Genomic DNA, 15,522 nt, shown 5'->3' with positions numbered 1-15,522 from the left:
ACGTAGCCCAGGATGGCCAAACGGTTTGTGCTAAAAACACATTTTTCCTCATTATATGTGAGGTTCAGGGCGTTTGCGGTCTGAAGGAACTTTTGGAGGTTGGCGTCATGGTCCTGCTGATCGTGGCCGCAGATGGTTACGTTGTCGAGGTACGGGAACGTGGCCTGCAACCCGTGCTGGTCAACCATTCGGTCCATCTCCCGTTGGAAGACCGAGACCCCGTTCGTGACACCAAATGGGACCCTTAGGAAGTGGTATAGCCGCCCGTCTGCCTCGAAGGCGGTGTACTTGCGGTCACCTGGGTGGATGGGGAGCTGGTGGTAGGCGGACTTGAGGTCCACGGTGGAAAAGACCTTATACTGAGCAATCCGATTGACCATATCAGATATGCGGGGGAGAGGGTACGCATCTAGCTGCGTGTACCTGTTGATGGTCTGACTATAGTCTACAACCATCCTTTGCTTCTCCCTGGTCTTTACAACTACCACCTGGGCTCTCCAGGGACTATTGCTGGCCTGGATTATGCCTTCCTTCAGCAACCGCTGGACTTCAGACCGGATAAATGTCCGGTCCTGGGCGCTGTACCGTCTGCTCCTAGTGGCGATGGGTTTGCAATCCGGGGTGAGGTTTGCAAACAAGGACGGCGGTTCAACCTTAAGGGTTGCGAGGCCGCAGATAGTGAGTGGGGGTATTGGGCCGCCGAATTGGAATGTTAGGCTCTGAAGGTTACACTGGAAGTCTAATCCCAGTAATGTGGGCGCGCAGAGTTGGGGCAGGACGTAGAGCCTGTAGTTCTTGAACTCCCTTCCTTGCAGAACCCTTTGATCTCCACTGAGTGGGATCCTGCAGCTAGGGAAATCTTTTGCGTGCTTGGATGGATGGTCAGAAAACAGCGTCTTACCATGTCTGGGTGAATAAAACTTTCAGTGCTCCCGGAGTCGATCAGGCATGGCGTCTCGTATCCGTTGACCAGCACCGTTGTTGTCATCGTCTGGAGCGTCCGGGGCCGTGATTGATCCAGTGTCACCTAAGCCAGTCGTGGTAGTAGTGTCGCGGCGTCTTCTTCGGACCCCGTGGAGCCGTCGATGCTGGGGTCCTTTGTTGTCAACCAAGATGGCGGCGTCCATGAATCGCACGCGGCCGGGGGTGGACAAAATGGCCGCCCCCATGGGTCGCACGTGGTCGGGGGTGGACAAAATGGCCACCCCCATGAATCGCACGTGGCTGGGGGGTGACAAGATGGCGGCGCCCATCCTCCCCTCGTGGTGCCCGGGACCCAAAATGGCGGCGCCCGCGGGTCGCACATGGGGGGTTGGGGGGTGTTTGGGATGTGCTGTCCTCGTTCTTCTCCAGGGATTGCGGCGACCCCCCGGGACGGCCCTTTTTGCCGCAGCTTTTACAAGTAGCTGCGCGGGCCGGGCAGCGCTGCCGGGGGTGTTTCGCCTGTCCGCAAAAATAGCAGCGGGCCCCCCCGGGATGGTCTGGCGCTTTAACCGCGCAAGCTTGCGGGGGGGGGTGCCGGGGGGTTGGTCGCGACGGGGGTCCACGGAGCCCAAGGGGTTGCCGCGCGGTCGGGGCCGTAGGCGCGGGCGTTTTGGGAGGCCACATCAGGGAGGCCGCAAGGGCCCGTGCCTCTGAGAGTCCTAGCGCCTCTCTTTCCATAAGTCTTTGACGAATTTGGGGAGAGTTCATACCTGCCACGAATGAGTCACGAATTAGCAGGTCCGTGTGTTCGATCGCGTTCACCGGCGGGCAGTTGCAGCCTCGTCCCAAAATCAGCAGCGCGCCGTAGAATTCCTCGAGCGATTCTCTGGGAATTTGCCGTCTCGTCGCGAGTTGGTGGCGCGCGTAGACCTGGTTAACGGGCCGAACATAGATGCCCTTCAGCAATGCGAGCGCCGTCGGGAAATCCTCTGCGTCTTCTATTAGTGAGTAAATTTCCGGGCTTAACCTCGAATGCAGGACCTGCATTTTCTGCTCTTCCGTGATCCGGCCGGGGGCCGTTCGGAGGTAGCCTTCGAAGCATGCTTGCCAGTGTTTGAATACGGCCGCCGAGTTCGCTGCAAGGGGGCTGATCCGCAGGCACTCCGGGGCAATCCGGAGCTCCATAGTCTTTTAAGCTCGCTTAATAAATTGTAGCACACAATGACTTACGCGAGACGAGAAGCGATGAAGTCTATTTAGGCTTTATTAAGCGAGACTTGTCCCCAGCAGCTCAGCAACAGAATGAGGCTGCGGGGAGAAGCTCGAGCTCTTATACTCCGCCTTCAGGGCGGAGCCAGAAGTCGGCAGATCCAACCAGGACCCGGGACCTGTCAGCCAATAGCCTCTCGGCTTCACAGGTACCACATTACCCCTAATACATACCACCACAGTTCCCAAACTGGCCGACTTTATACAGAAGTTTAACTATATATGGTTTAGGGTGTGCTGAACCACTGTAATAGGAGATGTAAGGTAGAACCTGCACTACAGGTTCACCGGTAGCTCCTGCCGGCTGGCTCCGCCCACGTAGAACTGTATTAAATATGTATGCTCTCCAGTGCCCTGCCATTTCGCCAGCTGCAGCAGGAGGCCACACATCTGACTGTAATAAAGCCACAGTTGTACCCAACTTTAGTCTTTGTGCAATTGATCGTGCATCAATTTATTACAGTCAGATTTTCCACAGAATGGATATCAGAATTAAGCCCGATCGCCTGCAGCTGGATCCTCACTCGCTCGGCGCCAGGAAGGACTTTACTCACTGGCTAGCATGTTTCGAGGCTTACAGCAACGCGGCGGACCCCGCGCCAACGGAGGCTCAGAAGATAAACGTCCTGTACTCCAGACTGAGCTCCAGCGTGTTCCCGTTGATCCAAGACGCCGCGAATTACACAAAAGCAATGGAACTCCTCAAAGAACACTACGCGCAGAAGACGAACACGCTCTTCGCCAGGCATGTACTTGCCACCCACTCGCAACTACCTGGTGAGTCTATCGAAGACTTCTGGTGGGCCCTAATTCCACTCGTCTAGGACAGTGACTGTCAGGCCGTCACGGCCGCTGAACACTCGAATCTCCTCATGCGCGATGCCTTCGTGATGGGGATTGCGTCGGACCGCATCCGAGAACGATTGCTGGAAGGGGCCATGCTCGAACTGGCGGAGACGAAAACCTTGGCGCTCTCCATGACGGTCGCATCCCGTAACGTACAATCGTACCTCTCCCGCCGCGCTGCCCACCCTTCTACTCCTTCCTACCCCTCCTGGACGCCGCCGTCGACCTCCTCAGCCGGGGCCCTGCCTTCGCACTACGCCTGCGCCGCACGCCGATCCGCGCACCCCAGGGGTCCCCGCTGCTACTTCTGCGGTCAGCAGAAGCACCCCCGCCAACACTGCCCGGCCCGCACTGCCGTTTGTAAAAACTGCAGTAAAAATGGCCACTTCGCGGCTGTGTGCCAGGCCCGCGCAGTCGCTGCGTCGCGCTCGCTATCGCCCCCTCCCCCATGCCAGACGCACAATGGGAGTCGCCATCTTGTCCCGACCTCGCAATGTGCGCACCATGGGCGCCGCCATCTTGGCCCGACCCCGCAATGTGCGCACCATGGGCGCCGCCATCTTATCCCGACACCACAATGTGCGCACCATGGGCGCCGCCATCTTGTCCCCCACAGGGTCTCCGGACATCCCGACATCGGAACCGCACACGCTCACCACCCGAAGCATCCGATGGCTACCCTCAGCTCGCTTCGATGACGCTGGACCAATCTCGCTCGCACAACCTGGCCACCGCGTCGCGACGGTTAAAATCAACGGCCACGCGACCTCGTGCCTGCTGGACTCCGGGAGCACCAAAAGCTTCATTCACCCAGATACGGTAAGGCGCTGCTCCCTCAAAGTCCACCCTGTCAATCAAAGGATCTCCCCAGCCTCCGGATCCCACTCCGTCCCGATCCGAGGCTTTTGTACAGTCACCCTCACGGTCCAGGGCATAGAATTTAGTAACTTCCGCCTCTATGTCCTTCCTAATCTCTGCGCTGCACTCCTGTTGGGCCTGGACTTCCAGTGCAACCTCCAGAGCCTCTCCCTCAAATTTGGCGGGCCCTTGCCACCCCCCCCCCTTACCGTTTGCGGCCTCGCAACCCTCCAGGTCGATCCCCCCTCCCTTTTTTGCCAATCTAACTGTGGATTGCAAGCCCATTGCCACTAGGAGCAGACGGTACAGCACCCAGGACAAGACGTTCACCAGGTCCGAAGTCCAGCGGCTGCTTAAGGAGGGTATTATCGAGACCAGCAACAGCCCCTGGAGAGCCCAAGTGGTAGTGGTTAAAACTGGGGAGAAACACAGGATGGTCGTGGACTACAGCCAGACCATCAATCGGTACACGCAGCTCGACGCGTACCCCCTCCCACGCATATTTGATATGGTCAGTCAGATTGCGCAGTACCGGGTGTTCTCAACAATTGACCTGAAATCCGCCTACCACCAGCTCCCCATCCGGAAGTCGGACCGGCCATACACTGCCTTCGAGGCGGACGGTCGCCTCTACCACTTCCTTCGGGTCCCTTTCAGTGTCACAAATGAGGTCTCGGTCTTCCAAAGAGAGATGGACCGAATGGTCGACCAGTACAGTTTGCGGGCCACCTTTCCGTACTTAGATAATGTCACCATCTGCGGCCATGACCAGCAGGACCACGATGCCAACCTCGATAAATTCCTTCGCACTGCCACTCTTCTCAACCTGACCTACAACAAAGAGAAGTGTGTGTTCAGCACAACCCGGTTAGCCATTCTCAGCTATATAGTCCAAAACGGACTTCTCGGGCCCGACCCCGAGCGCATGCGCACCCTCATGGAACGTCCCCTCCCCCACTGCCCCAAGGCCCTCAAACGCTGCCTGGGGTTCTTTTCCTACTACGCTCAGTGGGTCCCAAACTATTCGGACCAGGCCCGCCCACTCACTCAGTCCACCCAATTCCCCCTTGCAGCCGAGGCACAACACGCTTTCGCCCGCATCAGAGCAGACATCGCCAAGGCCGGGATGCGCGCAGTGGACGAGTCACTGCCTTTCCAAATAGAAAGCGACGCTTCAGACGTCGCCCTTGCCGCCACTCTAAACCAGGCAGGCAGACCCGTGGCATTCTTTTCCCGCACCCTTCATGCCTCTGAAATTCGACACTCATCCGTCGAGAAGGAGGCCCAACCTATCGTTGTAGCGGTGCGGCATTGGAGGCATTACCTGGCCGGTAAGAGATTCACTCTCCTTATGGACCAATGGTCGGTAGCCTTCATGTTCAATAACACACAGCGGGGCAATGATCAAAAATGATCAAATCTTGCGGGGGAGAATCGAGCTCGCCACCTATAATTACGAGATCTTGTATCGCCCCGGTAAACTCAACGAGCCCCCAGACGCCCTCTCCCGAGGTACATATGCCAGCGCACAAGTGGACCAACTCTGGGCCCTACACGACAGCCTTTGTCACCCGGGGGTCACTCGATTGTACCATCTGGTCAAACCTCGCAATCTGCCTTACTCCGTCGAGGAAGTAAGGACAGTCACCAGGGACTGCCAGATCTGTGCGGAGTGCAAGCTGCACTTCTACTGGCCGGACCGTGCGTGCCTGGTGAAGGCTTCCCGCCCCTTTGAACGCCTCAGCGTGGATTTCAAAGGGCCCCTCCCCTCCACCGACCGTAACATGTACATTCTCAGTGTGGTCGATGAGTACTCCAGATTCCCCTTCGGCATCCCATGCCCCGATATGACGTCTGCCACTGTCATCAAGGTCCTCAGCACCATCTTCGCTCTGTTCGGTTTCCCCGCCTACATCCGCAGTGACAGGGGATCCTCATTCATGAGCGATGAGCTGCGTCAGTTCCTGCTCAGCAGGGGTATAGCCTCCAGCAGGACGACCAGCTACAACCCCCGGGGAAACGGGCAAGTAGAACGGGAGAATGGGACGGTTTGGAGGGCCGTCCAGCTAGCCCTACGGTCCAGGAACCTCCCAACCTCTCGCTGGCAGGAGGTCCTCCCTGACGCTCTGCACTCCATCCGGTCACTATTGTGCACCGCCACTAATAATACCCCTATGAACGTATTTTTACCTTCTCCAGGAAGTCCACATCCGGGGTGTCGCTCCCGACTTGGCTCGCTGCTCCAGGACCAGTCCTTCTCCGTAGGCACGTCTGACTCCACAAGGCGGACCCCTTGGTGGACAGGGTTCACCTGCTCCACGCCAACCCTCAATATGCCTACGTTGTGTTCCCCGATGGCCGCCAAGATACTGTCTCACTCAGGGACCTGGCACCGTCCGGTTCCACCCCAACACACCCACCCACCAATGCGCCCCCTCCTCACCTCCCACCGCGCCGCAGTATTGACCCCACCAGACCACCCCCCCCTCCCCTTTTCCGCACAAGAGGACGAAGAGGACTTTGGCACGCTCCCATGGTTTCCCCGATGACTGGCCAGCATCAGCACCACCAGCACCGACTTCGCCGCCACCTTTATGCCGCTCCCAACGAAACACCAAAGCACCGGACCGGCTGAACCTTTGACGGACTCTGGACCATCAACATGGACTTTTCTTTTGCTGTCACTGTACATAATTGCACTAATTGTATATAGTTTCACGTCACCCCCGCCGGACTCATTTTTAACAGGGGGTGAATGTGGTGAACCATTGTAATAGGAGATGTAAGGTAGGACCTGCACTACAGGTTCGCCGGTAGCTCCTGCTGGCTGGCTCCTCCCATGGAGAACTGTATAAATATGTATGACCTCCAGTGCCCTGCCATTTCGCCAACTGCAGCAGGAGGCCACACATCTGACTGTAATAAAGCCACAATTGTACCCAACTTCGTGCATCATAGGGTTCCACATCCCCTTTAACGGGGGCATGTGTATTCAGCGAGGCTCATGAGGAGTTTAATCATTGCCACTTCATAAATACTGTGCAGGTTATTGCAGGCGTCTTAAAGTTGTGAACGGCGCTATAGAAATGCACGTCCTTCAGTGCTTTTTTAAATGCCTTCCAAAGTGAGAAAGGCTTTGACCTGCATGCAAAGAGGTCTGATGTGAACCACACCCGCTAATGTAAACACTGTAATGATTCTGCCATTAGGTTCAGATCCACCCACTGTAAACTGCGTGGGAATAACAGTCATGCCTTCAACTCAAGCAGGGGAGAAACCTCATCCATCGCCCAACAGGGACAAAGAAATGAAGGTAAAAAAATCTGAGCTTGAAATGGTACAAATCTCCAAGGAGTTGGGGGGGAGGGGTGGGGGCGGTATAGCTGGGAAGATGCAGCACTGAATTCCTGTCGAGTTAATTAATAGTTCACAAAGTTTCTATCAGTTCATGAGCTGTTTTGATTGGAATTAACTGGAACATAAAGGCTCCACCTTTGACCCGGAGATGAGTAGAGAATAATAACTTTGGTGGATAAACATCAATTAGACATGGCTTTCTGCAGCGTACACAATGAGCCACATCATCTTCAGACAACCAGAAACCATCAGTGCTGTAGTGGTAATGTTAGTGGGTGAGTAATCCAAAGGCTCAGGCTCATGCCGTTGAGACACAGTTTCAAATCGCACCATAGCAGCTGATGGAATTTAAATTTAATTAATTGCCGGTCTCAGGAATGACAATCATAAAACTATACTCGATTAGTTCAGGGAAGGAAATCTGCCATCTTTACCTGGGCCACAGGTGACTCCTGACCCACAGCCATATGACTGACTCTTAACTGCCCTCTGAGATGTTCTAGCAATGCAGTTTCAGTACAGGGGCAATTAGAGATGGGCAACTAAACACCAGCCTTGCGAAAGAAGCCCATATCCCCTGAGAAAGGATTTAAAAAACTAGTGAAATGTGACTACTTCAACTAATGCAGCCCAGTGGGAACAGGATCGTGAGGAAGTTGCTCTTGCAATTCCTCTGTATTTAGGACGATACTAAATTGATCTGTGTAAATTGGTGGAGTTGATTAAGCTTTAACATTCCAGCTATTTCACAACTTTTGGACATTTTAATGTTCTTGGTTTTTCTCCCCTGAGGATAAACACTCCGAGTGAAGCTATTCATATCTGAACTTTAAAATATTTTTATATTTTGGCGTGATTGTATTCTCTAGCAACAAAATAATAACTCTTTCCATCTATGAATTCAGTACGTCACAGTAAGTCTGTCATTGTATCTAATATATCAGCTTCTATTTCTAAATTTGTCAGACATTCTTATTATTTATGTTGTGAGAAATATTTGGATCTGATTAGGTGACGATGGTGCACAAACTGCTTATTGACATCAATCCGCTATTGCACCTGGTCCTCCGTTGGATAAGGTAACACCCACCTCAACCTCCTGCTCACACCCACCTCGACCTCCTGCTCACACCCACCTCGACCTGCTGCTCACACCCACCTCGACCTCTTGCTCACACCAACCTCGACCTCCTGCTCACACCCACCTCGACCTCCTGCTCACACCCACCTCAACCTCCTGCTCACACCCACCTCGGCCTGCTCACACCCACCTTGACCTCCTGCTCACACCCACCTCGACCTGCTCACACCCACCTCGACCTCCTGCTTACACCCACCTCAACCTCCTGCTCACACCCACCTTGACCTGCTCACACCCACCTCGACCTTCTGCTCACACCCACCTCGACCTCCTGCTCACACCCACCTCAACCTCCTGCTCACACCCACCTTGGCCTGCTCACACCCACTCAACCTCCTGCTCACACCCACCTCGACCTCCTGCTCACACCCACCTCGACCTGCTCACACCCACCTCGACCTCCTGCTCACACCCACCTCAACCTCCTGCTCACACCCACCTTGACCTCCTGCTCACACCCACCTCGACCTCCTGCTCACACCCACCTTGACCTGCTCACACCCACCTCAACCTCCTGCTCACACCCACCTCGACCTCCTGCTCACACCCACCTCGACCTCCTGCTCACACCCACCTCGACCTCCTGCTCACACCCACCTCGACCTCCTGCTCACACCCACCTCGACCTCCTGCTCACACCCACCTCAACCTCCTGCTCACGCCCACCTCGGCCTGCTCACACCCACCTCGACCTCCTGCTCACACCCACCTCGACCTCCTGCTCACACCCACCTCGACCTGCTCACACCCACCTTGACCTCTTGCTCACACCCACCTCAACCTCCTGCTCACACCCACCTTGACCTGCTCACACCCACCTCGACCTTCTGCTCACACCCACCTCGACCTCCTGCTCACACCCACCTCGACCTCCTGCTCACACCCACCTCGACCGCCTGCTCACACCCACCTCGACCTCCTGCTCACACCCACCTCGACCTCCTGCTCACACCCACCTCGACCTCCTGCTCACACACACCTCGACCTGCTCACACCCACCTCGACCTCCTGCTCACAGCCACCTCGACCTGCTCACGCCCACCTCGACCTGCTCACACCCATCGACCTCCTGCTCACACCCACCTTGACCTGCTCACACCCACCTCAACCTCCTGCTCATACCCACCTTGACCTCCTGCTCACGCCCACCTCGACCTCCTGCTCACACCCAGCTCGACCTGCTCACACCCACCTCGACCTCCTGCTCACACCCACCTCGACCTCCTGCTCACACCCACCTCGACCTCCTGCTCACACCCACCTCGACCTGCTCACACCCACCTCGACCTCCTGCTCACACCCACCTTGACCTGCCCACACCCACATCGACCTCCTGCTTACACCCACCTCGACCTCCTGCTCACAACTACCTCACTCTGTTGCTCACACCCATCAGGCCCTCCTGCTCACACCCACCTCACCCTCTTGCTCACACCCACCTCCCAGTTAGCCAGCCCTGGTCCACTCTGGTGTGTGGCATCGTTGAATTCTGTCCTGCTAAACTCCTTGTGGGTGCTGGATGTAAAGGTCCAATTGGAACAAGAGGCTAACAGCTCCCAGGGGAGACTGTGGGAACAGCTCAGGCCTATGACCTGTGACAGGTCCAACTGATTCCTTCTGGGAAGGAAGCCTGCCTTTCTTATTCAGCCTGATGGAAAAGTGACTCCAGTTAGACACTGACTCTTCTCTTACCTCTACCCAGTTTTATCAAACCTGAGCAAGACGGAATGGGTGATCAAACCAACATTACCAGCAATGCCACATCTGAGAATGTTTTTTTAAAAATGGCACTGCTCCACTTGGGTTTCTTCCTATTGCCAGTGAGCAAATGATCTCAGCTTAATAACGATGTAGTCTTGAGAAAATGATCTCCAAAACACACAAAGAACAGTCTCTCAAAATCTCTGTTATAACTGTGAGGCCAACAGACTCAATTGTGGGGACTTGCGATGGTGAAACCAAAATCAGTACATCTGTGGGTTGACATAGCAATACTGTATTTGAAATAGGTCTACATGTTGGATCTCCATGACCTACCTGAGAGGGGTATTTCTTTATTGCTGTTCGCAGCTCTGGTACTTCATAGACGTGACAGGAAAAGCTGAGGAGGCCGTTTATTTTTTTTAAAATTAGGGTATCCTGGACTTCACAGATAGAGGAACAAAGAGTACAAAGCGAGGAAATGATGCAAAACCTTTCTCAAACAGGAAGCCTCAACTGGAATATTGTGTCCAATTCTGGGCATCTCACTATCAGAAGAATGTCAAGGTCTTGGAGAGGGTGTACAGGAGATTTACCAGAATGGCACCAGGGGTGAAGGACTGATGGTGGGGTAGTGGTAGTGTTGCTGTGCTGGTAATCCAGAGGTCCAGGCTAATGCTTGTGAGCCATAGGTTCAAATCCCACCAAGGCATCTGATGGAATTTAAAGTTTGAGGCAGCATGATGGCACAGTGGTTAGCACTGCTGCCTCACAGTACGAGGGACCTGGGTTCAATTCCAGTCTTGGGTGACTGTGCGGAGTCTGCCCTTTCTCCCCGTGCCTGATGTTGGTTTATTGGCCTTGCTAAAAATTGCCCGTTTGTGCCCACAGATATGTAGATTAGGTGAGGTTACGATGATAGGACAGGGGAGTGGACCTAGAAAGAGTGCTCTTTCAGAGGGTCGGTGCATACTCAGTGGACTGAATGTCCTCCTTCGGCATGGTAAGGATTTTATAACTTCAGTGATGTGGAGAGACTGGTGAAGCTGGGGTTGTTCTCCTCGGAGCAGAGAAGGTCAAAGGGAGATTTAAAAGAGGTTCAGAATTGTGAAGAGTTTTGACGGAGTAAATAAGGAAAAACTGTCTCCACTGACAGACGGGTCATTCACCAGAGGACACGGATTTAAGATAATTGCCAAAAGAACCACTGGTGACATGAGAGGGGAAGAAAAAAATGCAGCACCTTATTATGATCTGGAATGCACAGCCTGAAAGGACAATGGCAGCAAACTCAATAATAAGTTTCAAAAGGGAATTGAATGAAAAACATTTGTAGGGCTATGAGGAAAGAAGGGCAGAGTGGGATTAATTGGATTACATGTTCAAAGAGCTAGCACAGATTTGATAGGCTTCCTTTGGTGCTGTATCATTCTATCATCAGGATTTTTAATTTTCTACACTGAGAATACAAGGTGAAGGGCCATGGCTCATCTGGCAGAATGTCACTGCAATTGAGGGTTAAATGAGGGATTGGTGATTATGTGACACATAAGAGTTTGGGTTTTAAAATCTTACCGAATGTCCATGTAAAGGAATGGCAGGGGAAATAAGACATTGCACGTCTTTGAGGTGCTGTGAAAGAATGAGCTGCAGTACAATCGCACACAAGCCATTGACTTCAACATGGTGAGAATGCAAGTTGAAGGAAGTGTGTGAGGAAGCACAGCGACGTCATCGGAGGAGCAGGAGAGGAAGATTTGGAACATTGACCATGGTCTCAATTATATTAAAGGGAGGGTAAGTGATATGGAAACCAGAGGAGAGATGGCTTGCCTCATCACAATGGCAAGCTTCTCTCCATATCTAGTCCAGAGGTTTTCGAAAAGGCTCTCCAATTAAATTTTGGACAGACTTGGGTCTTTGCAGAGAATGTGGAATCATTGAAGTGTTTGGTATGAAACCGCTAACTTGAAGGCAGCTCTCAGGCTGAAGGTGGTATGAGTGGTCCATTTGAGGTTGGGGCAATGGGGAAAGGGCAGGAATTGTGAGATTAATTGGATATGACAGTCCAAAATGGCCTCTTTCTCAGCTGTATGATTATAAAGGAGTTTATGAGGCTAACACTATCATTCTAAATGAAGGTTAGAGACCCCAGAGGTAAAAAGTAGACTTGGTGCATAACAAACTGGCATAGACAACAACTGTAAGAAAAATAATAGGGAGCATTGGCAAAGTCTCCTCTATTTTCAAGGTGGTTGATAAGTTCACAGGCATTGTGTCAGGAAAGTTTAAATTAATGCCTACTGCATTGTGTTATGTTACTTTTGTGAGGGCTACAAACAATCCAGCACGAGTTTGTAGAGTAACTTTATTTACAACAATATGTACACAGTACCAGCAGTTCACTACTGGTTCCCTCTCTAGCTGGTACCACACTGGCCAGCTCTATTTATACAACTGCACTGCTAACGATTGGAACCCCTCCCCCCACCCGCCATTGGGGGAAGCTCATATTCCTCAAGGAACATTGGGTAACCAATTGTCCCCAGCCAATAGGATCCGGGCAGGTTATAACAGTTACCAACAGTTTCTGGTGGTTACAAGGCTCGAATGACCCTGTTTATTGGACAGATCCCTAAATTCTCGTGCAAATAATATTAATTATGTTGTGAGCTGTAATCTAGTGACCAGTTCTGAACAGCGATAGCATAAACACGGAAGATTGCTTGGAAAATGCTGTATCAGGGGTCTTTGTACTTTCAACGCACAACCTCGGTGTCATGGTAACCTTGACTTGTTTTGGTGATGTAAGATGTCATTCGCTTATAGCTTTTGGAAGTCCCTGGCACAAGAGAACAAGACATTCAACTAAATTCTGAGGTTAGTTCTGTTACTGTATGAATTATTTTATTATGATTTCATGAGCCACACATTTTTTGACTGACTTTCTTTTTAATCCTAAATCATTATATTAGAAACACACAAGAAAATTGTCTCCAACCAAAAAGACTATGGAAGCCAGAAAGTCATCTCCAGCAGCAATGGGCTCACATGTCACTCTTTCTGCAAAGCTATTGGAGGCATCAGTCAAACTGAGTGCCCCTGATTCCCTGGGAACTGATGCCTGTAAAGAATCCAAGTCATTGGACAAGAGTGACCATATCAAAGCAGACCCCAACGTAGATAGCAATGGGGAAGGTGAATTGGGTAGTCCTACAAAATTGGGAGTTCTGGAGTCGAGGGAGTTTTCTTTAAGGCCTTCTGAGCTTCTGGTTTCTGAATTAGCCGCTTTGAAGCCAGCCCTTGAAAGCACCGAGCAGGCCATCTCTCGCTCCAGAATGCCCTGCAGGGCTGAAATCAAGTCGTTTAGCTCACAGCCTCTTTTGCGTGCTGTTTCCTGGGAATGCCTGGAGGTTGATGAGGAACTAAGCCCTCCGTCAAAACCACACCCCAAGGCTGCAGAGAGATTCGGGTTCAATGACGTGTTTGACTCCAGTCAACTGAAGGCATCCAACTGCAAGGACCTGCCCGCACAACCGAAGATGCAGAAGCTTGCCAAGCTCCGAGAGGTAATACCGATGCTTGCTTAGAGGGCTTTCTGCAGAGAAAATACATGCATGCTGGGGTCTGAGCAGATCCCTTTAAAGGGCATCAAAGGGCTATAACATATGCTTTCTATCGTGAACCTGCAAGCATGGCATGGACAACAAATAAAAATGCAAATGTCTTGTCTTAATCCAAGAGATTGTGAACGCACATTGCATGTGTTTCCTGTCACCTGCCTAGGTACACCTTGCCATCATTACTTGACAGGAAATAAACTGATTCAAAGCAGAAAATGAGATGTGGGATATCAGTGAGGTTTTCCATAATAGTTTCCTCAATCTGCTGTTGGTCACATGTGCGAGTAAGAGCAGCCTTTGCAAGAACTTTCAGCCTGCACTGATAAGCATCTGTCATATATTAAAAATCTTATATCTCTGTGCACGTTCTGTCGAGAAAATTCACCTCTTGCTGCTACGATTCTGCCACACTTTGGTATCGCATTCTTTTTCCCATTATCAATTTCAGCCTCCGCATTTATAATGGGAACTGCCTATGTAAACTAGTCACGCTGTAACTACACCCAGCTTCAGCGATGGCACTGCAGTGTTGTAATTTTTCATCTATCAGCTTCCAAGCCTATAGGCAGAGAAGGCTCTGTGCTTCAACCAGCTCCGCATCTCTGCTTAGGAAAATCATGTAAGTTTTTGCTTTATGACTACAAATAATAAGATCTACAACTTATTAAGATAAGGAAAAATGTATGACTTTAAAATGGTTGTTTGAATTGTATTGGTGTGGTTGCCCTTCGGTGTTTCAACCTTGCCTCTCTGCAAACAGTTTGTGAAAAGATGCATTGCCAGAGAATTTTGGGACAGTATATTTTTTGAGGTTCAGGGAAATTAACAGATAAAACTTGGAATCTCTCCTCCATTACTAGCATCTATCACACCTGGAAAAGGTGGTGGAAATTGATTCCATAAATAATTTTTAACAGGATTCGGACAGGTATTTGAGGCTGAGAAAATTACAGGATTTCAGACTAAAAATGGGAATGTGGAACGAAACGTAGCTGCTCTTCAGCTAGCAGAGGCATGATGGGCCAAGTGAAATAAAAGGTTGCCAAATACAATAAGATTTGTCAACTGATCCCCTGCATGTAAATTTTATTTTTTTCAAGTGTTAGGTAGTACATGATGTTTTTGACCCAGAAAGAAACCGAAGGTGATGTGGAGACCTATACACCAAGCAGTATCCTCCAATGATGCAGTTTTGCATCAGGAACTTTTGAGGGTTGAGAGTTTTTTATTTGCTGACAGTAATTCACCAAGAGGGTATCCATTAGGCAGGTTTGCACATTTCCTCACCCCATGTTATATATTTATTGGGCTGCTGTTTATTTTATATATCTAACTTATCCCAAAGTAATGCAGAGCTGAGATTAGTTCCACATCTAACAGTTCTTACAAATATCTCAGAACTTAGAGAATTATCAATACATATGCTTGGCTGGAATTGCATGGCGTTGGAGAGACTTTGTGGAGGTGTGAAATCCTGGGTGGGATTCTCTGACAGCAAGATCATCCGCTTTGCCGGCAGTGCACTCACAGCTGCAGATTTCCCGACAGCATGGGGTGGCCACAATGGAAAACCCCATTGGCCAGCTGCCGAGGATCTCGCTGTCGGCGGAGGCACGCCTCGCTAGAAAAGGGTCTGGCGGGATGGAAAATCCCACCCCCCATTTTTAGGATTCATGACCCCAGTTCCCAGGTTTCTGAATTTCAGGAGTGCCTTTTAAGGTTGTGGGCTGGTTCGGGTCACAAGACCACACCTTGCATTCCCGAACTTGCTGACTTCATTGTTGGGATGGGCATGTCTTGTTC

General features: G+C 51.5%; 1 protein-coding gene across 4 annotated transcripts in view; it reads left to right on the top strand.

Annotated features, from left to right (window-relative positions):
- The window catches only part of mrvi1 (murine retrovirus integration site 1 homolog), a 317,269-nt gene that overhangs the window by 209,223 nt on the left and 92,524 nt on the right, over window positions 1–15,522 (top strand). For 3 of the 4 annotated variants that reach the window (XM_072466158.1, XM_072466160.1, XM_072466159.1), the window contains 3 exons: window positions 7,107–7,210; window positions 12,926–12,976; window positions 13,072–13,665. In XM_072466158.1, coding sequence (XP_072322259.1) covers window positions 7,107–7,210; window positions 12,926–12,976; window positions 13,072–13,665 — 749 coding nt within the window. The remainder of the gene's footprint in view (window positions 1–7,106; window positions 7,211–12,925; window positions 12,977–13,071; window positions 13,666–15,522) is intronic. The other variant, XM_072466161.1, reaches the window with a different exon arrangement.

The sequence above is a fragment of the Scyliorhinus torazame genome, chromosome 10, assembly GCF_047496885.1.
Source record: "Scyliorhinus torazame isolate Kashiwa2021f chromosome 10, sScyTor2.1, whole genome shotgun sequence".
NCBI classification, from domain to species: domain Eukaryota; kingdom Metazoa; phylum Chordata; class Chondrichthyes; order Carcharhiniformes; family Scyliorhinidae; genus Scyliorhinus; species Scyliorhinus torazame.
The sequence above is the reverse complement of the archived record's forward strand: the minus strand, read 5'-3'. Positions and strand labels throughout refer to the sequence as shown.